Source organism: Palaemon carinicauda, chromosome 17 (assembly GCF_036898095.1).
Source record: "Palaemon carinicauda isolate YSFRI2023 chromosome 17, ASM3689809v2, whole genome shotgun sequence".
Taxonomy (NCBI): domain Eukaryota; kingdom Metazoa; phylum Arthropoda; class Malacostraca; order Decapoda; family Palaemonidae; genus Palaemon; species Palaemon carinicauda.
Genome location: NC_090741.1, coordinates 104208171 through 104234562, shown reverse-complemented (window position 1 = coordinate 104234562; position 26392 = coordinate 104208171). Strand labels below are relative to the sequence as shown.

Below are 26392 nucleotides of genomic sequence, written 5' to 3'. Positions count from 1 at the left end.
GGAGCCTCTTACCACGCAGCAACCTCCTCAACAATGGGGGCAGGAGCCTTATGCCTTACAACCTCCTCTTCCCTTGAGACAAGAGTTTCTTGCAGTAAGACCATCCTCGAGGCAGCAACCTCTTGAGGTACGACAACCTCTACCATCCTTGAGGCAGCCACCTCAGCTCTCGCAGCTGCAACCTCAACTCTCGAGGCAAGCACCTCAAGAACCTCAACTCGTGAGACAGGAGCCGCGTTCTGCGCAGCCGCCACCTCAACTCTCGCAGCTCACACCTCAAGAACCTCAACTCGTGAGTCAAGAGCCTCTCTCTGCGCAGCCACCTCAACCCTTGAGGCAAGCGCAACTCTTGAGGCAGGAACCTCATGCTATGAGTCAGCCACCTCAACGCATGCATCTGCCACTTTCTCCTCAGCTTGAGCCTCTTCCCATTCAACTTTGAAATAACAAATGACAATAATAACACCTCATTACTTTCATAACTTGCATTTGTAAAACATATACATGTATGCCTACACAAACATTATGATAATGGAGGTTATTCGTATTACTTGAAAAAAAAAAAAAAAAAAAAAAAAAAAAAAAAAAAAAAAAAATGTATTCCTTGCAATATATTTTTAACAAAATCGCAAAAATATGGCAAAAATATCTTCAAAACAAAAATGAATCATGAGTTATGAATGTAATGTAAATATTATGTTGATATTAAAACCCCATGCAAGCATGCATGAAGTAATGCAGTGTTGCCAACAGGGCGAGTTTCCCTTTCCTGAGGTGAAGTAGATTATAGTACGTATATTTAGTGCAGCTTAATTCTACGATTATCATGCCGGCTATCAAATTCATCAACAAAACAGTCTAAATCAATTCCCTCGGCACGTGCACTTTCAATGGACAGTAATGCGATATTACTCAATCTAGCACTGGTCATGGAATTTCTGAGAAATGTTACACGCCATGCAACATGCTCTGCTTACCTTACAGCATGCTCTACATACAGCATGCTCTGCATACAGCATGCTCTGCATACAGCATGCTCTGCATACAGCATGCTCTGCATACCTTACCGCATGCTTCTCAGTCACACATCTTTGGTTGTTGCCAACTCACTAGACTGTCAAGCAGTTTCATAACGTTGCCTTCTAGTCTGCTGCTTTTGCACCAGTGAAACCCTCACTGAGAGAACTTAGCTTTTCTCGGATATGGTCCCTGTAGATGAGAAAGTGCTTTTCTCCCTCCTTCTGATATTCCCTTGAGGACTCTGTCATTTGGAGAGGAGCCTTTAGCTGCGTAGCCTCCTATGGACTTTTATTTAAGCATAACATGCTTCCAGGGAAGGTAATGGTTCCACTTCAGTCGCTAACCCCGTCTGTTACCACACCTGCTCCCATAGACCTTGAGCTGTGTTGCAAGATATGCAGTCCAAGCTTAGTCCTTGTTAGAGGATTTTTTGTTTACGGAGTCAGTGTGTCACTGGGAAGACGTTCAACAACCAGCAGAAGTGACTTGTTGTGACGCAGTGCGGCAACCTCAGCAACCCGATAAGGAGTTGTCTGTACGACCCAGACAGTCTAGACAGCTTCGGGTTGTCACTGTACTTCCTCGCTTCCCCATGGTTGACAGTTCACAGACTGTGCAGCAGTACCATGATCTTGTGTCCGGCTCCGTCAGACGACTGGCTTTTAAGAGCTCCCACAAGTCGTCGCTGTCTGGAGATTCTCAGATGGACTATGGATCTGACCAAGGAACTGGGCCTCCTGGTCAATTTTGAGGAGTCCCAGCTCGTCCCATCCCAGACCATTGTCTACCTGGGTATGGATCTTCAGAGTCGAGCTTTTCGGGCTTTTCCGTCGGCCCCAAGGATCTTCCAAGCCCTAGAATGCATCCAGAGCATGCTGAGAAGGAACCGATGCTCAGTCAGGTAGTGGATGAGTCTAACAGGGACACTTTCATCGCTGGCCCTGTTCATCGTGTTAGGGAGACTCCACCTCCGCCCCCTTCAGTATCATCTAGCTGCTCTCTGGATAAAGGACATGACGCTAGAGACGGTCTCAGTTCCTGTTTCCGAAGAGAGGAGGTCTTCTCTCGCGTGGTGTAAGAACAGCTTTCTTCTCAAGGAAGTCTACCTTTGGCTGTTCAGAAACCCGACCGCCGTCTCCTCTCGGACGCATCAGACACGGGCTGGGGTGCGACTTTGGACGGACAGGAATGCTCGGGAACATGGAATCAGGAGCAAAGGACACTTCACATCAATTGCAAGGAGTTGTTGGCGGTTCTTCTGGCCTTGATAAACTTCAAGTCCCTCCAGCTTAACAAGGTGGTGGAGGTGGACTCTGACAACACCACAGCCCTGGCTTACATCTCCAAGCAGGGAGGGACTCTTTCGTGGAAGTTGTTCTAGATCGCAAGGGACCTCCTCATCTGGTCAAAAGATCGAAAGCTCACCCTGGTAACGAGGTTCATTCAGGGCGGTATGAATGTCATGGCAGATCGCCTCAGCCGGAAGGGTCAGGTCATCCCCACAGAGTGGACCCTTCACAAGAATGTTTGCAGCAGACTTTGGGCCCTGTGGGGTCAGCCAACCATAGATCTGTTCGCTACCTCGATAACCTAGAGACTCCTGTTGTATTGTTCTCCGATTCCAGACCCAGCAGCAGTTCACGTGGATGCTTTTCTGCTGGATTGGTCCCATCTCGACCTGTATGCATTCCCGCCGTTCAAGATTGTCAACAGGGTACTTCAGAAGTTCTCCTCTCGCAAAGGGACACGGCTGACGTTGGTTGGCTCCGCTCTGGCCCGCGAGAGAATGGTTCATAGAGGTACTGCAATGGCTGGTCGACATTCCCAGGACTCTTCCTCTAGGAGTGAACCTTCTACGTCAACCTCACGTAAAGAAGGTACACCCAAACCTCCACGCTCTTCGTCTGACTGCCTTCAGACTTTCGAAAGACTCTCAAGAGCTAGGGGCTTTTCGAAGGAGGCAGCCAGAGCGATTGCCAGAGCAAGGAGAACATCCACTCTCAGAGTCTATCAGTCTCAAGGGGAAGTCTTCCGAAGCTGGTACAAGACCAATGCAGTTTCCTCAACCAGTACCACTGTAACCCAGATTGCTGACTTCCTGTTACATCTAAGGAAAGTAAGATCCCTTTCAGCTCCTACGATCAAGGGTTACAGAAGTATGTTGGCAGCGGTTTTCCGCCACAGAGGCTTGGATCTTTCCACCAACAAAGATCTACAGGACCTCCCTAGGTCTTTTGAGACCTCAAAGGAACGTCGGTTGTCCACTCCAGGCTGGAATCTAGACGTGGTCCTAAGGTTCCTTATGTCATCAAGATTTGAACCTCTCCAATCAGCCTCTTTTTAGGACCTCACATTAAAAACTCTTTTCCTCGTGTGCTTGACAACAGCTAAAAGAGTAAGTGAGATCCACGCCTTCAGCAGGATCATAGTTTTCACATCTGAAACGGCTACATGTTCCTTGCAGCTCGGTTTTTGCTAAACGAGCTTCCTTCACGTCCTTGGCCTAAGTCGTTCGAGATCCCAAGCCTGTCCAACTTGGTGGGGAATGAACTGGAGAGAGTACTTTGCCCAGTTAGAGCTCTTAGGTACTATCTAAAAAGGTCTTAACCTTTACGAGGACAATCAGAAGCCTTATGGTGTGCTATCAAGAAGCCTTCTTTTCCAAGGTCTAAGAACTCAGTTTCTTACTATTCAGGCTTCTGATTAGGGAAGCACATTCTCATCTGAAGGAAGAAGACCTTGCTTTGCTGAAGGTAAGGACACATGAAGTGAGAGCTGTGGCTACTTCAGTGGCCTTCAAACAGAACCGTTCTCTGCAGAGTGTTATGGATGCAACCTATTGGAGAAGCAAGTCAGTGTTCGCATCATTCTATCTCAAAGATGTCCAGTCTCTTTACGAGTACTGCTACACCCTGGGACCATTCGTAGCAACGAATGCAGTAGTAGGCGGGGGCTCAGCCACTACATTCCCATAATCCCATAACCTTTTAACCTTTCTCTTGAATACTTTTTATGGGTTGTACGGTCGGCTAAGAAGCCTTCCACATCCTTGTTGATTTGGCGGGTGGTCAATTCTTTCTTGAGAAGCGCCGAGGTTAAAGGTTGTGATGAGGTCCTTTAGTATGGGTTGCAGCCCTTGATACTTCAGCACCTTAGAGTTGTTCAGCCTCCTAAGAGGAACGCTGCGCTCAGTAAGGAAGACGAACTTATTTAAGGCAGAGTAATGGCTCAAGTCGACTTCCTTACCAGGTACTTATAATTTCATTGTTATTTTGAATAACTGATAATATGAAATACGGGATACTTAGCTTCTTGATATACATGTACACTGGTTTTCACCCACCTCCCTGGGTGTGAATCAGCTACATGATTATCGGGTAAGATTAATATTGAAAAATGTTATTTTCATTAGTAAAATAAATTTTTGAATATACTTACCCGATAATCATGATTTAATTGACCCACCCTTCCTCCCCATAGAACCAGTGGACCGAGGAAAAATTGAGGTGGTGTCAACAAGAAGTACTGCAGTACCTGGCCACAGGTGGCGCTTGTGAGTACACCCCCCTCTTGTATAGCGATCGCTGGCGTATCCCTTCCGTAGAATTCTGTCGGGCAACGGAGTTGACAGCTACATGATTATCGGGTAAGTATATTCAAAAATTTATTTTACTAATGAAAATAACATATCTAATTGGTACGAGACCTCTGCTAGTGATTTTCACGCCCTTGTTATAATATACCGACATCTTTCAGGTGAGCGAGCTGGGTTCATACCTGGCATTCGTATGCAGTTTTTTCTCTGGTAATATTTAGCAGTTTTATACCTTGGAAATGATGCTAAAGGAGCATTTCACTGGGCGGCACAGGTCTCTCGCCCAGAAAATCTATTCGTGGGTAAGATAGCCATGTCGTCCTGATGGACTCGCCCTCCTTTCTAGAAAAGGAGTATACATATGTAACAAATCCCCACCCGAAACTACTCTATCTGTAGCCATCCATGCTTAATTGCAACAAGGAATGAGTTGCTCCGTAGTAGTACGGGTAAGGGGATCCACCGGGTAACCTTGATGACGGCTCCCCTTCATTTTCGCCACTCAGAGCGAAAACTCTATTCAGGGTGAAGATTGCCATGTGTCATATCAATAAATACGTCCCCTTATATTATGCGATATCCTTAAGAATTTTCTTAAGGATACAGTACTCGCGCCAAGAGTTAGAATTCTGGAGACCTATGGTCAATTCTCTGGAAGTATCACTGTAGCTAAATATCCCTTAGAAAGCTGCCTAAAGGAACCTTCCATCAAGACGACATGGCTATCTCACCCAAAAATAGATTTTTCGCTTTGCTCAAAATCCGTTTGTTATTCAACATATAGAGAGAGAGAGAGAGAGAGAGAGAGAGAGAGAGAGAGAGAGAGAGAGAGAGAGAGAGAGAGAGAGATGAGTGGGTCATTATACAACAATGTAAGTTGTCATTATTATTGATAATATTATTATTATTATTATTTGCTAAGCTACAACCCTAGTTGGAAAAACAGAATGCTATAGGCCCATGAGGGAAGTTTATGAACAATAGTAACATTAAAATAAAAACTCATGTATAAGCTATAAAAACCTGAAAATATCAAGAGGATATAAACTTCAAAATAGCGAGAGGAAGAGAAACAAGATAAGCTATGGGACTACCCAAGACTAGAGAACAATGGTTTGATTTTGTAGTGACCATCTCTTAGAAGAGCTGCTTACCATAGCTGGAGAGTGTTCTACCCTTACCAAGAGGAAAGTAGCCACTGAACAATCACAGTGCAGTAGTTAACCTCCTGAGAGATGAAGAATTGTTTGGTAATTTCAGTGTTGTTAAGTGTTTGAGGAAAGAAGAGAATGTGTAAAGAATAGGCCAGACTATTCTGTGTATGTGTCAGCAAAGATGAAATGAGCAGTAACCAGAGAGAAGGATTTAATGTAGTACTGTCTGGCCAGTCAAAGAACCCAATAACTCTCTAGTGGTAGTATCTTAAATAAGTTTAAACTTAAGCAACTTTCAGAGAGAGTGAGAGAGAGATAGAGAGGGCATGTAAGGAAAGAAAGGAGAGGGAAGGGAGAAAGTGGTGAGTTGAGGTTGGGGGAGAGGGTAGGCAGAGCTTGTTTTATACTGTTGTATTTCTGGGCTCCGACCCGTGCCGCCCAGTGAAATGCTCCTTTTACATCATTTCTAAGGTAAAAACTGCTATGAATTTACCAGAGAAAAATTTGTATAGGAATGCTAGGTTGAACCCAGCTCGCTCACCTTAATAAGGTGTCAGTATAATACTGGGGCGTGAATAAATCACAACCAGAGGTCTCGCACCATTTAGATATTTCCTGTCAATATCCCCGAACAGCGAGGTGCCGTTCAACATCCTACTACTACTAGCGATCCTACGCCAGTGACGTCACTCCTTTTTCATAGCACGCTATCCATACATTTTTTGCCTCGGTGTGTGAATTTCGCTGGTTTACCTGGATTTACCTCAAGATGTCGGACTCTACCGTCACCCCATCTAAGTTCAGTACCAGATCTATGAGTTTTGAGATTTTGGAGGGGGCCTTGCCCTTTTTTGCTTATATTATGACAGTTTTATATTTCACGACCCCGCGTGGGTCTTTCATGGCGCTCGGCCTCCTCCTATCTCTCTCTCTCTCGTCGTTCTTAACGCTTTACAATGAGTCCTCCGTACTGATTGTGTCTCGTTATGAACTTTCTGGGTATCCACGGTTCACACACCGTGTTATTTTATTATATTGATGTCCTGTTATTACGATAACAGTTATTACGATATACGTTAGCGTATTCTCGTTAGGTTGGTATGCCTGGTCGCCTTCGGGCGTTTCTATTTCCATTAATTTTGTTTTACGTTCGCACACCACGGACATGCTTCTCATTATTAACGTCATTCGTTTTTCTTGCATTAGCTCGAGGGACTTTCATGAGTCAGATATTAGTTTTTCATTTTGTCTGCACTTCACTGACTCTGTGTTATGTTGGTAGCCCTGCCTAACTCCCAGCGTTGTTAGGCTTGGTTTTCACCTGTCTCATGTTCGTTCCCTCGTTTGTTTTACGATTGATGTATCGTTATTTTTGTTATTATTTTATTATTTTTATCATCCAGCATGCCTTCCTATCTTATTTTACCATGTGTTATGTTTATTATAGTGTTATTTAGTCTTTCCGCGTGATCATATCAATCGTGGGTCTGGCAGGTTGGTACACCTGCTATCGGCCCACTCCTAGCCTCCCTCCCGCCCATTACCCCCACCCCTGGGTTACCTTCCCTCTCTCTCTCCCATGTCGAGTTAGAGCCACTATGTTGCGTTATGTTCCCCCCCCCCCCCCCGTGGCCTTTCGCTCTCTTTGCATGGGCGGTTCCCGTTGATCTGTGAGGCTTGCTGTTATTATTATACATTAACGTACATTATTTTACACTTTTTGTACTACTCTACCCGGTCGTAGTCGTTTTCTTTCCGTCGCTCGTTTGGCCAACGGTCGACGGGAAGTTTTCTGCTTGGTCTGTGGTACCTTGTCATGTTATATTATTTTATTTTGTTTTGTACGTGCTACTCCCTCTCGGTCCCGCACTTCACGGACCCATTAAAGATCCCTTCCCCCTCTATGGTGTCCCGCACCTCACGGACCTCATATAGATATATATATATAAAGACTTTCATTACGGGATCCCCGGACGTAGCTTTTATGCATTACCATCTGGTCGAGTTGTTTAGTTGAGCCTCCGGAGCCAACGTTACTTATTATTACTTGGATTAACTTTATATATTAGTCACATATATATATTTATATATACGATCCTAGTTCTCGACCTTCCCTTCCCTCTTTTGATATGATCACGGTTACGGACTGACTTATTCTCATTCATAATACAGTCGTAATAAAATCTTTTATCATGATATTGATATAATTTAAGCACCCGGGGCCCCCGGGCCCCTAATTTGCTTTCCTTCAAGATACTTGATGTATATAAAAAAATTTTATCATGATATTGATATATATATATTTTAAGCTCCGGGGCCTCCGGGCCCCTAATTTGCTTTCCTTTAAGATACTCATGTATCTTTTATTTTACAGACTGTACGCTGTGCGATGACGGCATGTGCCGCTGTCCTCCATCAACCCTGCGGCCATGACGTGTGTCGTTCGCACGCCCACTGTTCTGTCCAAGTGGATGACTTAGCTGTTTGGTCTCCGGACAATTGTGTAGTCTGCTACACAATGACCTCCACTCTAACATCTAACTCGGTGAGTGCATTTTCATTAATACAGACTTGTAGGGAATTACGATTAATTTCGATGGTTTACATTAATTTCGATTATTATTTTTAAGGCCACAGTCCTCTGGACTTCCCGCATGCCTTTCACTTCGTGTCTACGAAGTCCTTGGACTTCTCCACTTTTCTTTGGCACAAATATCCCTCGCTAATAGTCTGTTCTCTTTCAGAGCTCCCAACTTGAAAAAGATACAGCTCAGGCTACCCTCAAGGTCTGGATTGGCGGGTTCGCCCGCAACGTGAAGGCCAAACAGCCTTATATCCTCTCTGAGGAATGGTGTTCCCCGTCTCTACCTCCATGCTAAAACTTCAGCTGCGGTCCCCAAAGAGTTGGCGGACCCTATCATCGAGAGGATCGAATCCCTTCTTCTGGCCCCGGACCAAGAAGAGACGGGCGGCACCCTAACTGAGGACGTCGCTACCCTCAACCTCGATGTGGAACCCATGGCTCTGGATGATCCCGACGCAGGTAGGGACGTAGGTGAGTCTGGTGGTTCCCGGGCTACGATTCCTCTCCCTAGCCCGGCTTTCTCTTCTACTTCTGAACACTCTTCTTTTCAAGGTTTTCCGGGGACAACCGGGACTGATTTCAGTCCCCGGCCTGTTATCCCCAAGGTGAAGGCTCATCGTACGCCTTTATATAAGACCCACAAGTCTTCCAAAGACCACAAGTCTTCGAGATCACCATCTTCGAAGGCTAAATCTTCCTCCACCAGAGTCTCTCAAGACCCAATTGCTGTGCCCTCAACCTCTCACGGAGTAGTCTCCGTTCCGGCACCTGTTCCCCCCCCCCCCGGGTGGAATCATTTAACCCGGTGGATTTTTCCGAGAAGATGTTTGCTCGTTTTGAGTCGATGCTATCGTCTCATACACAGCAATCACAAGAGAGAATAGCTTCCATGGAGAGCCTAGTTCAGGGACTCATGCGCTCGGGGCTGCCACCGCCACAACAGCAATACCCCATCCCCGACGCCTCCAAGCTTCCTCCTTTCAATAAGAATAACCCTTGGAGGTTAGCATTGCATGCCCCCTTCTCGGAGGGTATGTTGTCAATTGAAGGTTTCGGTACCCGGCCTCTTGCGGATTATGAATTCTACCCGCCGGGTCTTGAATTCCCCTTCCCCGGCTACGCTCGCCTCACGGAAGAGGCTCTAATTCGATTGGATAAGGTCCCAAAGGAAACTGTTATTTTTCCTAAAGAACAGGCACAGTCTGTCTTGGTCCGCGTGTTCAATGAGTGGAACTGCTTGAACACAATGATTACGGCCTACAAAAGTTCTTATACTATGTTTGTGGCCGACGACCAGACCCCTACCCCATGTGCGACCAAGATCATAGAGACGGTCTTTCAGGCTATCAAGGAAGAGAAGCCTTTACCTCAACTCAGGGAGACCGACTTAACCTCCCTTCTCTTTCCGGGAGACAATGAATGTTGGCGGAACGCCCCAGCTACCTTCTCGGTAGGTAAGTTGAGCCCGGACTGTGCATCGACGCAGTTCAGCGAACGGCTTCCCAAACTCCCGGAGTCTCTCATTAAATTGGAATTCGAGTCGAGATGTAGATTCAGCAGATCCCTTAATTCGGTTGCCCTTTCTGAATTGACCGTCGCCACTTACAACGAGGAGGACCTCCTCAAGGTCCTCACTAAGTCGCTTTAGCAAAACTTTATGGCTGACGCCTATGATTTCGCAAACGCCAGGACCCGTTGTCGACGACACGTCCTATCCGATGCCACGATTAGGCACGAACCTAATAGGCTCATCAAAGCTCCAGTCTGGGGCCCGGATCTTTTCCCAGAGGACTTAGTTAACTCGGTCCTTAGCGACGCAGCTAGAGCCAACCAAAACATTAAGGTTAGGTGGGGCCTGGTTTCAAAGAGGAAGTATGAGCCTTCTAGTACCCCAATTCGAGGTAGGAAGAGATTGAGGCCCTTCCAGTCTTCCCAATTCAGACAACCTCTGCAAGTGGTTCAACCGGTCTCAGTCCAACCTGCTCCTCAAGGTCCCCAGCCTTCTACCTCAAAGGGCCAACAACAAGAGCAATACGTTCTGGTCCCTCAGTCTCAGATCGCCTCGACTTCCTTCTCCCCCGCCTTTAACCCTACGTATGAGTCTCAGGGTTCTTTCCGTGGCTACCAGCGTCACAGGGGTTCCAGGGGTGCCTTTCGTGGCCGAGGTGGCGGAAGGGGTTACCACCGAGGCAAGTCTTCCCGCAGAAGCAGAGGAGGCAAATCATCCTCCAACCATTGAGAAACTGCAGGTAGGAGGGAGATTGTACAAATTTCGGGACCATTGGAAGTTCAGCGATTGGGCTTCCAGCATCATCTCAAAAGGCCTAGGGTGGAGCTGGATACAGGGACCTCCTCCACCGAACAGCTTTTACCAACTACCAACGAAAGAACTACGTTCCTTCACAAAAGATCCGCTAACAAAGAATGCAATCCAAAGCATACGTTGCTTAAGATTTCAAGGGCGCTTGTTCAGCGTGCCAAAGAAAGGCTCAGACAAACGGAGAGTAATCCTGGACCTGTCTTGTTTAAATTCCTTCATTCGTTACGACAAATTCCATATGCTTAGCATCTTGCAGGTGCGGACCTTACTTCCCCGTGGGGCCGTCACCACCTCCATCAATATTACAGATGCCTACTATCACGTTCCAATAGCAAGGCATTTTCGTCCTTTTCTGGGCTTCAAGCTAGGCAAACAAGCCTATGCATTCAGAGTGATGCCATTCGGGCTCAACATAACACCCAGAATCTTCACCAAACTAGCAGAGACAGTAATTCAAGAGCTTCAAACTCAGGGGATACAGGTAGTGGCCTATCTAGACGATTGGCTAATCTGGGCAGACAATGCCCAGAATTGCTGCATAGCAACGAACAAAGTCCTCACCTTCCTTCGACAACTGGGATTCCAAGTCAACCTCGGGAAATCCCGCCTGGTCCCGGAGACCAAGTTTCAATGGCTAGGACTACAATGGGACCTGTGCTCCCATACGCTGTGCTTCCCCAAAGCCAAAAGGAAGGAGATAGCGAGGAATACAAAACAATTTCTCAGGGAAAAGTTGACCTCCAGAAGGAACCAAGAGAGGATCCTAAGTTCCTTACAGTTCGCCTCCGTGACAGACATCGTCCTAAGGTCCACACTCAAGGACATAAACAGAGTGTGGCGCTCCAGAGCAACCGCAAAACGCCGAGACAGAAGTGCTCGCCTTCCCCCAATCCTGAGAAAAAGTCTGCAGCCTTGGACGAAGATCAAGAATCTTTCCAAGTCGATTCCCTTACAACATCCGGTCCCGGGACTCGTCGTTCACACAGACGCCTCCTTAACAGGGTGGGGAGGTTACTCCCAACACAAGAAAGTCCAAGGGTTATGGTCACCGGTCTTCCAACAAATGCACATCAACGTCCTAGAGGCCATGGCAGTCTTCCTGACTTTAAAACGTCTCAATCCAGCCAGGAATCTCCATATCAGACTGGTTCTCGACAGTGCAGTCATAGTACACTGCCTCAACAGAGAAGGCTCCAGATCAGCCTAAATAAACCACATCATGTTGAAGATTTTCTCCATGGCGGCATTGCACAAGTGCCACCTGTCAGCAGTCCATCTAGCAGGAGTCCGGAATGTGGTAGCGGACTCACTTTCCCGGACGACTCCGCTAGAGTCGGAATGGTCACTAGACAATCGATCTTTCCAGTGGATACTATCTCAAGTCCCGGGTCTCCAGGTGGATCTGTTTGCGACGAAATCCAATCGCAAAATAGATTGTTACGTAGCCCCCAACCTGGACCCTCAGGCTTATGCCACGGACTCTATGATTCTAGATTGGAATGGCTGGAAGACGATTTATCTGTTTCCTCCGGTGAATCTCCTGCTGAAAGTTCTGCACAAACTCAGATTCTTCAAAGGTCAAGTGGCTCTCGTAGCCCCCAACTGGCCCAAGAGCAATTGGTTCCCCTTGTTGCTAGAACTAGGTCTCCGCCCCCGGCGGATTCCCAATCCGGTGCTAACACAGACAGTACAAACTCACAATGTGTTCGCTTCCTCAAGGATTCTGAATGCCCTAACTTTATGGACTTCATGAAGTTCGCAGCCCAACGAGGTGCAAACATCGATCCTTTGAATACTATTTTCCTGGAATCTGACAAAAGGGAATCTACTCTCCGTCAATATGACTCAGCTGTCAAGAAATTAGCTAAGTTCTTGAAAGATTCCCAAGTTGAAAAAATGACGATGAACCTAACTGTGACATTCTTCAGAACTCTCTTCGAATCAGGCCTGGCAGCCAATACAATTACTACAATCAAGTCAGCCCTGAAAAAGATCTTCCATACTGGTTTTGACATTGATCTAACGGATTCATATTTCTCATCCATTCCGAGAGCTTGTGCCAGACTAAAACCTTGAACTCGCCCTAGCGCGGTTTCCTGGTTTTTGAATGATGTTCTTAAGCTAGCCTCTGACACCCCAAATGAATCCTGTAACTATATGGCATTATTAAGAAAGTCACTTTTTCTTTTGAGCCTCGCCTCTGGCTCCAGAATCTCAGAATTGGCAGCCTTATCTAGAGACCCAGGTCATATAGAGTTTCTCTCTTCGGGTGAGGTCCTTCTCTCCCCTAACAAAGTTTTCCTGGCTAAAAATGAGGACCCCCAAAACAGGTGGTCTCCCTGGAAGATTGTTCCACCTTTGGGATCCATCCCTGTGTCCAGTTACCACCCTGAAATCCTACTTAAGTAGAAATTCCACCGCAACCACAAGGCCGTTATTTATTAGAGAACACGGAGGAACTATTACCCTTAAGGGAATCAGACAACAAATTCTTTATTTTATTAAACAAGCTAATCCTGAATCATTCCCACATGTCCATGATATTCGAGCTGTGGCTACCTCAATTAATTTTTTCCACCATATGAAATTTGATGAGCTCTCAAAATATACGGGTTGGAAGTCCCCTAAAGTTTTCAAGCGCCACTACCTAAAACATTTAGAAGCTCTTAGATTTGCCACAGTAGCTGCAGGGAATATAGTTCCTCCTGAAGGTACTGAGTCCTAATCACCACGTCTTGCTCTATCCTCTTTCCCTCCTGCCTGGCTAACCTATTGTTCCTACCTGTTTTGTTTACCATACACCCTTATGGCGTATTATTTTATTATTCATTGATCAATTTCACGAATTGTTTTTTATTTCACTTGTTCTTAAAATCCCCGAGCTGATTTCATTTTTGTTATGTTGAATCTTTGTTATGGATTTACTTTTGCTTGGTTCTCTCTATCATCCCCTGATGGGATTTTGTACCATGCTCATATTCTAATCTATGATTGAATTTTCACCTTTGCATTTTTGATTACCAAGCTTGATTACCACTATTCATATCTGTTGAATTTTACCTACGGGTTTCATTATTGAATTGTTTACCATGTCTATTTATCACTGTCATATACATGTTGATCTATTTTTACGGGTTTCCTCATCCCTCTTTTTTTATATTAAAACTCATCAGCTATGTTATTTTTATGTTATTCCCTCCTCAGGTAGTTAGCCATATTGGGTCCCCATTCTCTGGTACGATTTCAATGGGCGGCACGGGTCGGAGCCCAGAAAAGGGATTTTGACGTAGGAAAAATTTATTTCTGGGCGAGAGACCCGTGCCGCCCAGTGAACCCACCCGTCCCTCCCTAATTGGGCCCCAATCTGGGATGCTATAAGGAGTGACGTCACTGGCGTGGGATCGCTAGTAGTAGTAGGATGTTGAACGGTGCCTCGCTGTTCGGGGATATTGACAGGAGATATCTAAATGGTGCGAGACCTCTGGTTGTGATTTATTCACGCCCCAGTATTATACCGACACCTTATTAAGGTGAGCGAGCTGGGTTCAACCTAGCATTCCTATACAAATTTTTTCTCTGGTAAATTCATAGCAGTTTTTACCTTAGAAATGATGTAAAAGGAGCATTTCTCTCGCCCAGAAATAGATTTTTCCTACGTCAAAATCCCTTTTTTATCCATTTTTTGGGTTATCGAGATTTGCCTCTTGGTAGGGGGAAAAGTGTTTTTATTCTTTACAGCTAGCGATTCATGATACTCTTATGAATTATCACACTGGGTGTAATACACTATAGCAAAATCTCATACAGTACTTGTAAGAGCATTAGATGTAGAGTTATTGGCCAAAAACCTGTTTGCACTGTCTGCAAAACCCACAATAGTTATATGATAATTCATTATTGTGTATAAGTACAACATGCAAACAGTACTGTAGTGCATTTCCAATTGTGGTTTGTTTGTTGTCATTAGTTTGTGTTTAGTTTTTGTGCTACAAAACAAAGAAATAACTAACAGACTTGAAAATTGTGTTTTCCTTTATTACAACCTTATGTGAGTTATACTGTATATTACTTTATACTTAACATTTACAGCATCCTTTCTAAAGTGCCAGTGACTTACAAGCATATGGGTTCCCAATTTTCTTTTACAGTACAGCAAGAAAGGTCATATAAAATCTCAATGCACTTCAAGTGAATCACTCAATAGCAACCCAAACTTTGGATGATGAACCAATCAGCCACCTTAGTTATTCAAGGGGAATTGAAATTCTCACTCTAGTAGCATAATATGACTATACCTGTATATTTATTTAATCCAAGGGATTTGTTGCCATTTCTGTTTGTTTCAGGTGATACAAGTCAAAATGGGGCTGTATTTGGTCCACCCCCTGGTTACACGTTAGGAGGAGCTGCCGCTTTTCTCCCATATAATATCAGTCCAACACCTACCACAAGGTGAGATATTGGTTAGAATTTTATTTATCTCATCCTTATATTTATTGCACTTTACAAAGAGGTGAGACTTGGAGAGGATTAGGATTGTTGCCGTATTTGCTTACTCAATTACAGTCATTTCTTTCCTTGGAAGAGGGTGATAGCTTGATAGATGTATTTTTTCTGGGGCCCCTTTGTCATATCGTCACATATACAAAGCTTTGGATAAAAAACTGACCCACAGTGTTGAAAGTTTGGCAACACTGCTAATTGAAGGCAGGTTTTAACCTTTGTTGTTTGACCATGGTAACTGCAGGTTATGGTCACGTGCTGCCATTTGAGGATATCACCTACTTTGTGTAATATGTAAATTGGATAATAGTGGTTTACTAGGTGAAAGAGAGAGCCTCAGTTGGTGGACATTATTTTGTATCCTTTGAGTTTCTCAAAGTATTGTTGGGTTTAACTGGGGAATATTGATGATTGTCTAGTAAGATATCTGCCATCCAAACTCATTTTTCTAGTTTTCTGGCTTATTTGTATGTTTGTTTGTATTTGACTAAGCTTCAGATAAGAAATAGTCAAGTTGTAACTTAAGCAAGATAACTTTTTATAAGATTTTGCTTGTTTTAAATACCATAGTTAAGTACTGTACATGCAAAGTATACAACATTAATAGAATGTTATTTACAGTAAAATAAGAAAGTTTGGAATGCTTAAATTCTAATAAAATAAGGCATATTACTCTCTTTTTACAGAGAAAGTTTTCAGAACCTGAAATCCTTTTTTTTTTTACTCCGGCACTACATACAAACCTTACGCTCTATACATAGTATTGATTTGGTGCTAGCTGAAAACCAGCTGTTAAAGCTTTTGCAAGGTGTAACTACCCTCCAATAGTTAGTGGAGGGGACTAGCGGGATAACCCACCAACCCGGTCTCACCAGCACTAGTAAACAGCTGTCGCTTTTTATTTCGGCTCGGTGGAATACAGACGTCTTGCTCCTCCGATAAAACCCTAAAATAAAAGATTTCTTTTACTGAACTGGACCAAAACGTAAAAATGTTTCTTTTAATTTTTCTACTTTTTCATTTTTGACTGCCCATGAGGATCCTTAAAAATGCAGTTTTGTTCTGGTAATGAAGGGCATCGTTGTGGCACCTTCTTTTGACTGCCCATGAGGATCCTTAAAAATGCAGTTTTGTTCTGGTAATGAAGGGCATCGTTGTGGCACCTTCTTTTGACTGCCCATGAGGATCCTTAAAAATGCAGTTTTATTCTGGTAATGAAGGGCATCGTTGTGGCACCTTCTTTTGACTGCCCATGAGGATCCTTAAAAATGCAGTTTTATTCTGGTAATGAAGGGCATCGTTGTGGCACCTTCATATCGGTGAGGAGACGAATCCTCTCGGTCTCTTCCCTTCGTGTAAGGGTCATTATTGCACGCAGGAGTCTCCTTGTTAAGTGTGTCCGGAGGTCAGCCTCGAAGGGAAAGAAACCTCACCATTGTTCTCCGTCGACTTGACCTCCTCATGATGATTCTGCTTGTTTGACCCCTGGTAGTCGGACGAGTACGAGTGGCACTCATATGACCCTGGGACAACCTTATGTGTCGGCGGCCTTCGTTGCTTCCCCTAGAGAAGCGGTGTTGGCCACCGCTGTTGAGAAGTTTCTTTCTTAACGAAGTAGTTCGCCTTCTGTGGCCTGCCTTGGGGCTTACGAGTTCTCCGTCCAAGGAAAGGTTGCAAAAGCTCTTGCGGTTGGGCACATGGCGGGAGCAGACATCGTCCCGAGGTATTGATTCCGATCTTCCCCCAAAGCTTCGTATGTTGACAACGGAAAGAGTCTGGCGCATGCTCAGCTGTCTTGACCTCAGTGTCTGTTTGCTCTGACATTCACTCTGCTTCAGTGGACAGGCTTGAGCAGTTGCTGACAAGTACTCCTGGGAGTGACTTGTCGGGAATCTCTTCGAGGGTAACCCAGGGTCTATTTTTGGCTATGTCCCAAGACCTATTAATGGAATTGATCCTTTGGCTGGATTCGCTCAACAAGAAGGGAGACAAACTGAGCTATCCGGAGGTCCGACTCCAGGTGATAGACAAGCTTCCCTTTCGAGGGAGGTTCGTTTTCCATCAGGCTTTGAGCGATCATCTCTTTCAAGGGATAGATCCCCTTCACCAGCTTCTGTTCAGCAAGCTCCTTGCCTGCGAGAAGACTCGCCGTTAGGAGCAAAAGGGGTTGATCGCCCTTCCCACCCATGGGAGACGGCTTTCTCCTGAGTAGTATCCACCTGGGAGTTCCACCGAAGGGCATTGGACTCTTCCAGACTCTCTAGTCCATCCGAGTGCAGCTTTCCGGATCTGGATGATGATGATGGGAGGCAATTACCTGTGGTCACTATGCGCTATGAAGATACAAGTTCTCACGAGCTGCGACTTTGATTTCTCCTCATAAGGAAGAACCTGCTTTGCTGCCTTTAGACATCTTGTCTCTACATCATCAGCCTCTTGTTCGATCGCCTCTTCCAGACCTTCCCCTGTTACCGGAGCCCTTCATATGAGCTTTGGCAGGGTGAAACGTGGTGGTAGCTCTCTCTTACACTGGGCTGAAGGCTGGAGACTGTGAAACGTACTGCTGGGTGACCGTGTACACAGTTTGAGGAATGGCGGCAACTGAGGGGGTCACGACAGGAAAGGGTTTCCTTCCTTTGAAGTGACTTCTGGGCTTCTTGCCCTTGGGTTGAGGTCCTTCATTGGGAGTGAATTTTCCTTTAGAAGAAATACCCCACTTGTCAAGGGCTCTTTATTTTCCTGAGCCTCTTTGTCCATGACTTCTTTAACCAGTTTCTCGGGGAAGAGATCCTTTCCCCAGATGTTGGAGTCGATCAGTTTTCTGGGTTCATATCTGATTGTAGCAGCAGCTAGGAAGTGCTCTCTACATGCTCTTCTGGCTAGGACGAAAGCATGGAGATCCCTATGAAACATGATTGAGTGAGTTTTAGCCAAGACAGGGAAGAGATCAGATTTGGAATAGTTTCCAATAAGCATCTCTAGATACGATTGGAAGGATAAAGAGGCAGAAAGTCTCTTTTTAGCTTCCAGTTCTCCCTTCAGTAGGGATTCAGGAATCCTAGGCAGTTTCTCATTAAACCGTTTGCCTCTGACGTCTTTATCTAGTTTTCCAACAGTGAATTTATGTTGGACGTCTTCCCAATTATTTGAATTGTAAGGAAGGACTAGAAAGACAGGTTTACATTCCTCTAGCACTGGAAAGGGTTCGTTCTCTGTTACTGCTTTCAATATGGCCTCTAAGCTTTTAGAGGCAAAGGGGAAGACAGTATCTTTGAGGGCCATAAAAGTGGCCTGTTTCCTGCCAAAGGCAGAAAGTTGGGTATTAGTGAATTTAGCTGTCTTCAACTCAAACCAAAAGGGATTAAGCCTTGCTATGATCCAGAATGATCATTTCCTTAGGGATTGTGTCATCCCTAATGGACATTTCCGAGTTGAGCCTTGCGTAACAGTAAGGATAGCTATCGATCGATGGAAAGAGTTCCAAGTCTGGAATGGGCTTGGAACCCAAACCGTCCCCAATATGAAGGAACCGGTTATTTGGTTAAGGTCATATTCTCAGCATAGTGCCAAAGGTTCTTTTAACTGTGCATTCTGGTACGCTCAAAGCTGGGGGAGCCTTCTAAGCAGGTGCCTGTTGTAAAGCTTCTATTCTCGCTGTTAGATCTGCTTGAACACATTCATATTTGGCGGTTAAGTTTCCCATGAAAGCTTTCATGGACGCCATTAGTTCTAAATTACTGTATAGCGAAGGTTTGTCTAATATCAGAACCGGGGTGTGGGTAATACTGTAGTAGGGGCTTGTGTAGAAAGTAAAGAGGCATTGGGAGCTGCACTCACTTGATGTACGTCCAATGACTCTTCTGAGGCTTCTGTGGTCAGCTAGATCCTCTCCTTTTCTGATGAAACAGAAGAAGTAGTAGACATGTCGTCCGTGTCCAGGCTCATGACTTGCAGAATGTCTCGGACTTCATCATCTGCTGGTACCGGCGGGAGTTAGATCGTCGGTAACTGGTGACCAAAAACAGAGGAAACCTCCGCCTTGGGAAAGAGGAGGTCCTTCAGTTCCAAAGAAGGAAGATAAGGGGCATGCGATCAAGACTTTTCCCCGCAACATGGTAGACGCTCAACTCTGTCTCCTTCTCGGCATGCGAGCAGGACGTTCCTCGCAGCACGCTGGACGCAGTGTTGATGCATTCTTGCAGCATGCTGGACCCATGCTAGAAGCACGCAAGCATGACTCTCCCTCGAAACATGCTGGATGTTGGGAGGACGCACGCAAGCGCGACGCTTCCTTGCAACTTTCTGGAATCATGCACGACGTTCCTTCACAGCATGATGGAAACATATAGGACGACGAGGATCGGCAGGACGAGGCGTGTATTTCTCCAACTCATTCTACTCCGTAGATCGCTATTCCCTTAGATGAAATCTCAGAAGGGGAGACACAGGAAGCGCTTCATGCAGCTGATCTTAAGAGATGGCTGGCGGTTCTAGCGGAGTTATATCCGGAGGACTTTATGCAGGCTTTGCCTCAAAGCCCGCCCTCACAGTTTTTGAAGGGCAGACCCCAGAAACCATCCTCATTCAAGAAAACGGTTCTAGCCAGATCAGTCAAAAGAGCTTTCTCGACTAAATGACTAGCTCTCCAAGAGAAAGGATCTAGGGAAGACCACCTTTTCCTTTACCCCTACTAGACTGGCCTCCAGATCCAGTGTGTGGTATGAGACTGGGGAGACACTCGGTTTGGGAGTTCCTGCCTCCTCCCAGGGCGACTTCTCCAGGCTCGTTGACGCCTCACGTAGGTCAGCCATGACCAAGTCGAAGGTGATGTGGACCACGTCGGAGATGGATCACCTGCTGAAGGGCATCTTCAGAACTATAGAATTCTTCAGCTTGATGGACTGGACTCTCGGAGCCCTCGCAGAGGTCACAGATCCAAAGAACGAGGCACAGATGCATCTGATTGCCTATCTTGATAAGGCCGTGAGGGATGGGTTCGTCGAACTCTCCGCCCTTTTCATGGCAGGAGTGATTAAGAAGAGGTCTATGCTGTGTTCCTTCCTGTCATCAGGATTGACCCTCGCTCAGAAATCAGAGCTATTGTATGCTCCTTTGGGTAACCATCTCTTCCTTTCTGATATAGTGAAGGACTTGTCGGCAGCTCTTGCACAACAAGCGACGCAAGACCTTATCTCCAGGACTGCCAAGAAAGTCCTCCCGGCTAGCTTTTTAGCCAGGAAGCAAAAGGAAGCTCCTCCCACTCGCCAGCCCTTTTGTGGGAGAGCCCTTTCGAGAGGGGATCAGAGAATTGCTGCTGGAGGACAACCACGTAGATTCCCAAAGCAGCAAACTAAAACAAGGAAGTGAGCCATGCAACCTCCAGACACAAGTGGGAGCCAGGCTATCCCACTTTTGGCAAGAGTGGAGTCAAAGGGGAGCGGACGACTGGACAGTCGATGTCTTGAAGGAGGGTTACAAGATCCCCTTCCTGAGAAGGCCTCCTCTTTCGTCAGAACCCTTAGAGTTGACAGCAACATACTCGAGGAGCAAGGCAGCAGCTCTTCAAGAGCAAGTCAATCAAATTATGTCAAAAGCAGCCATAGAAGTAGTAGAAGACCCCTCTTCGGAGAGTTTTTACAACAGACTTTTTCTAATTCCGAAGAACTCGGGGTGTTGGAGACCTGTTCTGGACGTAAGTCCTCTGAACAAGTTCATAAGCAAAGTCAAGTTTGCCATGGAGACATCTGCGTCAGTCCTAGCAGGCACCAGACAAGGAGACTGGATGGTGTCAATAGATCTGCAGGACGCGTATTTCCACGTCCCAATTCACCCGAATTACGAAAATTTCTGACATTCGTTTACCAAGAAACTACTTATCAGTTCAAAGCACTTTGTTCTGGACTGAGTACGGCTCCCTACGTTTTCACTCGAGTGGTTGCCAACGTGGCTCGCTGGCTACATCTGAAGGGAGTACGGATATCAATGTACCTGGACGACTGGCTAATCAGAGCCAGGTGGCAAGAAAAGTGTCTGGAGAGTCTTCAAGTTACAATGTCTTTGACGCAGCAACTAGGTCTGCTTGTAAATCTGACCAAATCACAACTGACACCCTCACAAAACATCATCTACCTGTGGATGAGGATTCAGTCAGTGGTTTTTCGGGCTTTTCCAGCCCCGAAACGCATTCTAGAATGCCTACGAAAGGTGGAGCACTTCCAGACAGAAGGACCTGCTTGATAAGAGAATGGATGAGTCTGCTGGGTACCTTCTCCTCGATCGAGCAATTCGTATCCCTAGGAAGACTTCATTTGTGGCATCTTCAATTCCATCTTTCAAAATTTTGGACAAGAGACCAAGGTCTAGAAATGTGGATTCCGATTCCTCTGGGGATCAGGAATCACTTAATTTGGTGAGACGATGCCAACAAACTTCTAAAAGGCCTCGAACTTCAACAGAGGAACCCCGACCTAGTGTTGTATTCAGATGCCTCAGACATGGGGTGGGGTGCAACACTGGGGAAAGACGAGATCTCGGGTCTATGGAAAGAGTCTCAGAAGGAATGGCATATAAACATCAAGGAGCTAGTGGCCATTCATCTAGCTCTAATGCACTTCCAAGAGGAAGTCCAGGGCAAATTAGTTCAGGTCAACGCAGACAACACCACAGCGTTGGCCTACATCAGGAAGCAGGGAGGCACTCGTTCAGATTCCCTTTACGAGGCAGCGAAAAATCTCCTACTGTGGGCGAAAGCGAGGGACATCACTCTGATAACACGCTTCATAGAGGGGGAAAAGAATGTCAGGGCGTATCTTCTCAGCAGAGGAAGACAAGTTCTCACAACAGAGTGGACCCTACATCACGAGGTGTGCACCAGCCTTTGGATGCTGTGGGGAGAACCCTCTATAGCCCTCTTCGCTACCCAGAAGGCAAAGAGGTTACCAGTTTATTGCTCTCCAGTCCCAGACCAGGAAGAAGTTGCAATAGACGCCTTTCTCATGGACTGGGAAGGACTAAACATGTACGCTTTTCCACCGTTCTAGATCGTGGACAGTCTTGAAAAAGTTCAGGGAGTCAAACAACGCCCGCATGACCTTGATAGCTCCAGACCACGCCACCGACACCTAACACGAGCGCCCTCTAGGCCATCCTTCTGTTTTGGACTTGCTCGCTTAGTCGTATTTGTTTGTGCTCTTGGTGTTTTTTCCCGTTTTTGGATTTAATTCATCATGACTGACGCTACTACTTCACCTTTACCAATGTTAAGTACCATAGTTTGTTTTGACAGCTTTTTACAGTACCGGGCATTTGTTCTCTTTCCAGTAGTGTGGATTTTAATTTTGGTTCGGCTTGGCCTTCCTCGGCGTCGGCAGCCATTGTGGCTTTGTTTGCTTCGCTGGTATTTCAAGTTAATATTGCCCATCTGGTACTCTGTCATCTAGGTTATATCACTTACGATTTTTGAACCATTATTGTTATCATTATTTTATTTTTGTTTTACTTTGGTATTTTTTGCTAGCAAGTCCAATTTGGACGAATGAAGAATAACGTCCTTGGCTTTATTATAGTTTAAGAACCCGCCTCGGGAAGGCGGTCGTTTTTAGACTATATCTTTATATTTATTTGTTACGCAGTCGTTATTCTTCGTTCATGGTTATTACAATTTTATCATTATTCTTATATCATATTATTGTGTGCTTTTGGTTCTTTATAATGTAACCATGAGAGCGTGAGCATGGAGTTCTCGTTTTCTGTTGCTACAGTTACGAGTTACCCTTTCTCTCGTTTTCTTTCTTAATCTCGAGTAAGAGAGGTGGATTTCCCGTTTTCCGTTTTATACGCTCACGGGTTATCCCTCCCCCCTCTCCTTCTACGGGTTTATGATACTTACGTTTGATGATATTTACGTTTTATTTTATTATGTGGTTACTGTTAATATAGCTAGCATTATTAATAGGTCCCGTTCGTGTATGAGTCATTATTTTGGGCCCGCTTTATGCCGCCACCCATAGTTCCATCCTCTCCCCGCTCCGCCTTGGGAGTAGGTTCGGAACGTTCATCCTCTCCGCCTTGAGTTCTACTCCGCTATAAGGGATACTCATTGAGTTTGGAGCCTAGTCAGATATTTGCAGTGCAACGGTGAACCCCTGCACTCGGACTCTGGCTTCCCAGAAATAGATTTTTCCTTGGTCAAAATCCCTTTTCTTCAAACTTGTTTTCAGTTTCCCTTTCATCACAAGTTGTATTGCTTTCAGTTTTTCATTCTTCTGTTTCCACTGATATGTTATCACCCAATATTGTTGATTATACCCTGCTCTAATTTTCATATATTTAAAGAACAAGTTTTGTTAATCTTGAAATGAGACTGTAATTTTTGACACTGCTGTACATTATAGTAATGATAACTATCTTTTAGGCATTATATCTGTGTCTGGTATAGATTCTATATTTTCCTATAGCAAGGTAATTTTATTAATGCAAAAAAAATTTTCCAATATGGCTAAAGACTATTTTTATGTATTTATTCATTCCAGATCAGAACCGCAGAGTGCAATTGATGACGTACCTTTTAAATTGGGCTCCAAAATTATTCTAGAAGGAAGCATACAATATATCGATTTAAGCTCAACCGCAGGTATGATAGAGAAAATAAACATGTTCAACTGGGATGATTATGAATATGATTTTCAGTTGGAGCGGAGTATTTTACAAGAATTCAACACAACTGAGCACGAAAACCCTGCAGAGTAACACTTGATATATTCAGTTTAGTATGAAATACTGCATGCCTTTTATATGTGATTCACTTACAGTCCTTTGGTTATTTGGCCAGGTAAAATTGCTTATGTGATATTTGTTCAGCAAAAGATACTGTTTCTGGTCCACAGTATATTGACTTATCTGTGATATTTATGTTTTACCGGTATATGGAATTTGTTACTTATAGATGGGTAAATTACCGTATACCTATTGTATAACAACAAGGTGGATACTATATTATCAAGTTTTGTGGCATGAAAAGAATGTTAAAAAACATGTTTAAGCTACTGGTAGATGCGTCGTGATTGTAGAAACTACAGTATAGTTCTATTTTGTGTAATAACACGGTTATATTATGGCTCTTTAAAAGTTGTTGCTTTGTACAGTTAAGAGAATTTAGCATTATGTTAATAAGTAAATACAATTTCATTATGTAAGCATTTATTAGCTGAGAAAATTTAGGATAATAGGAAACTAATTTAAATTTATATATATTTAGGGTGTTTTAATAAGCTCTGTTGAACAGTATTGCAATTTTATTTCACTTATAATTTTAGTTTGTAAGTAAATGGACTCTTTTGGCTGGATCCATAGGAATTTTTGAACTGAACATTTTGAGTAACAATAATGCATAAATAGATGTACAACAGCTGAGAAGAGTTTCTGGTAAACAATCATATATACTCAGTGACTCATTATCAGTAAAACAAATTTTGGCAAAAGCTTACAATAATGATCGAAGGCATGTAAATCAAATTTCTCACTTGAGGAAAATGGCTGGTTATCTAAGAAAGTTGAATTGTATGATGGTTCTCAAGCAATTTTTTCCAGAAATTTATTTTTCTTTGATTTTAGTAAAATATATTCAGTAAGTTCCTAAAGTTAGCTAGACTAAGGTTGGACAAAGAAACAATATAAGGGGCTCTTAAGAAGTTAGGTCATGGAAAGGGTTGTCCAGAGTAAATACCCCCAAGTAAGGTTAGGTTAGGGTAGGATGTATCCCTGTGGTGTGCCTTCTGTGCTTTTAAGCTGGTCATAAATACACCAAATTTACAGTTTTAGGTGTATTTTTTGGCTAGCTACTATAGTGCATTTAGAGCACAAAGTCTGTTTAGAAAGAGAGAGGGTGGATTTTGAATTTGTAGGTAGGGAACCATTATTCTGATAATTTGTGGTCAAACTGGTTGCACCGCACTCATGGAAATTCCAGAATCTGCCACACCTTTAATCGACTTCTTGCTATGAACTCACTACAGTATTGCAAAAAAATTGCTGAGTGCAACTACAGTAAACTCTCAACCAATATTATTTATTGTGCTTGTCACAATTTCAGTCAGTAGAAAAAGGAAAGCATTGGACATAAATCCTTGAAATAGATTTTGTATCAATCTTGAAATTTTTAGCCTATCAAAATACTGTATTGTACAGTATAAGATTTCATAAAGCAGTAAGTTATGGAGTAAAAGTCAAATTTTGATTTTTTTATGAACCAAAATGCTCCTTGGAGACAGCTTTTAGTAGAAGTAACATTTATATCAGTGATATAGTAATTTTTTTTTTCTTTTTTTCAGCTGACCTTTTATTACTCTACAAATGGTTAAAGTTGATTTTTCTTTTACCATACTTTTTTACTTGATTTATTAGATATTACAACGCAGACACATACCCAACAGATGTAGAGAAGGAGATAGTATATTATAGTAGTAACTGATAGTCTTTTGTCAAACTTATGTTTGAAATTAGCTCACTAGAATCTTTTATGTTTTATTTATATTTGTTTCTTTTTTCTTGACATTATTTTGCACAAATAGCATGTTTTTTTCCCTTAGCTATTACCTTCATTATGTTTAGTGTTGTCTCAAAAGAATTCCAAATCAGTAGAAAACGTTTAAATTGATGTCTCAAAAAAAAATTCAAATTAATGGAAAACATTTATTTGATATTGATCGGTTGGTAAAGATTGCCCCACACATAATTGGGACACGGGCTCTTGCTTTGACTCATTTGAGAGGGGACAAAAATCAAGCTTGATCTGTGTGGGAATACAGAAGATGAACAGGGTGATGATAGGATGAATGCTTGCCAGAAGCACTCAACAGATGATGCCCAAGTGGTAGTTCAGAGTTGAAGTCTAGGGCCACTGGCAATCGCACTTCACTAACTTCTAAACCCAAACCTTCTGCAGTCCTAGAGAAATTCTTCTTTTCTTGTATGAGCTCCTAATTGGACAGAGTGCAGAGGGAGATTTTATTTTGATAATTCATTCAAGGGTTACAATTGAGACAAAAGAAAACATGTTTTCTTGATACATACAAATTTGATATTACTGTCTGTACATAATGCATAGAACAGTCAGGGAGGGTGGAGAAGGATGGGACTGGATTGGTGATAGGAATTTAGCAGACATAGAGTATGCTGCTGATGTTGTCCTTGCTAGCAGAACACCACAGGTTTTGCAA

The 26392-nt window shown here is 44.0% G+C and overlaps 1 protein-coding gene across 3 annotated transcripts in view; it reads left to right on the top strand.

Annotated features, from left to right (window-relative positions):
- Window positions 1–25912, top strand: part of LOC137656885 (uncharacterized) — a 73069-nt gene extending 47157 nt beyond the window's left edge. For all 3 annotated transcript variants that reach the window (XM_068391260.1, XM_068391261.1, XM_068391262.1), the window contains exons 3-4: window positions 15020–15125; window positions 23708–25912. In XM_068391260.1, coding sequence (XP_068247361.1) covers window positions 15020–15125; window positions 23708–23924 — 323 coding nt within the window. In that variant the 3' untranslated portion in view covers window positions 23925–25912. The remainder of the gene's footprint in view (window positions 1–15019; window positions 15126–23707) is intronic.
- The last annotated feature ends 480 nt before the right edge of the window (window positions 25913–26392 follow it).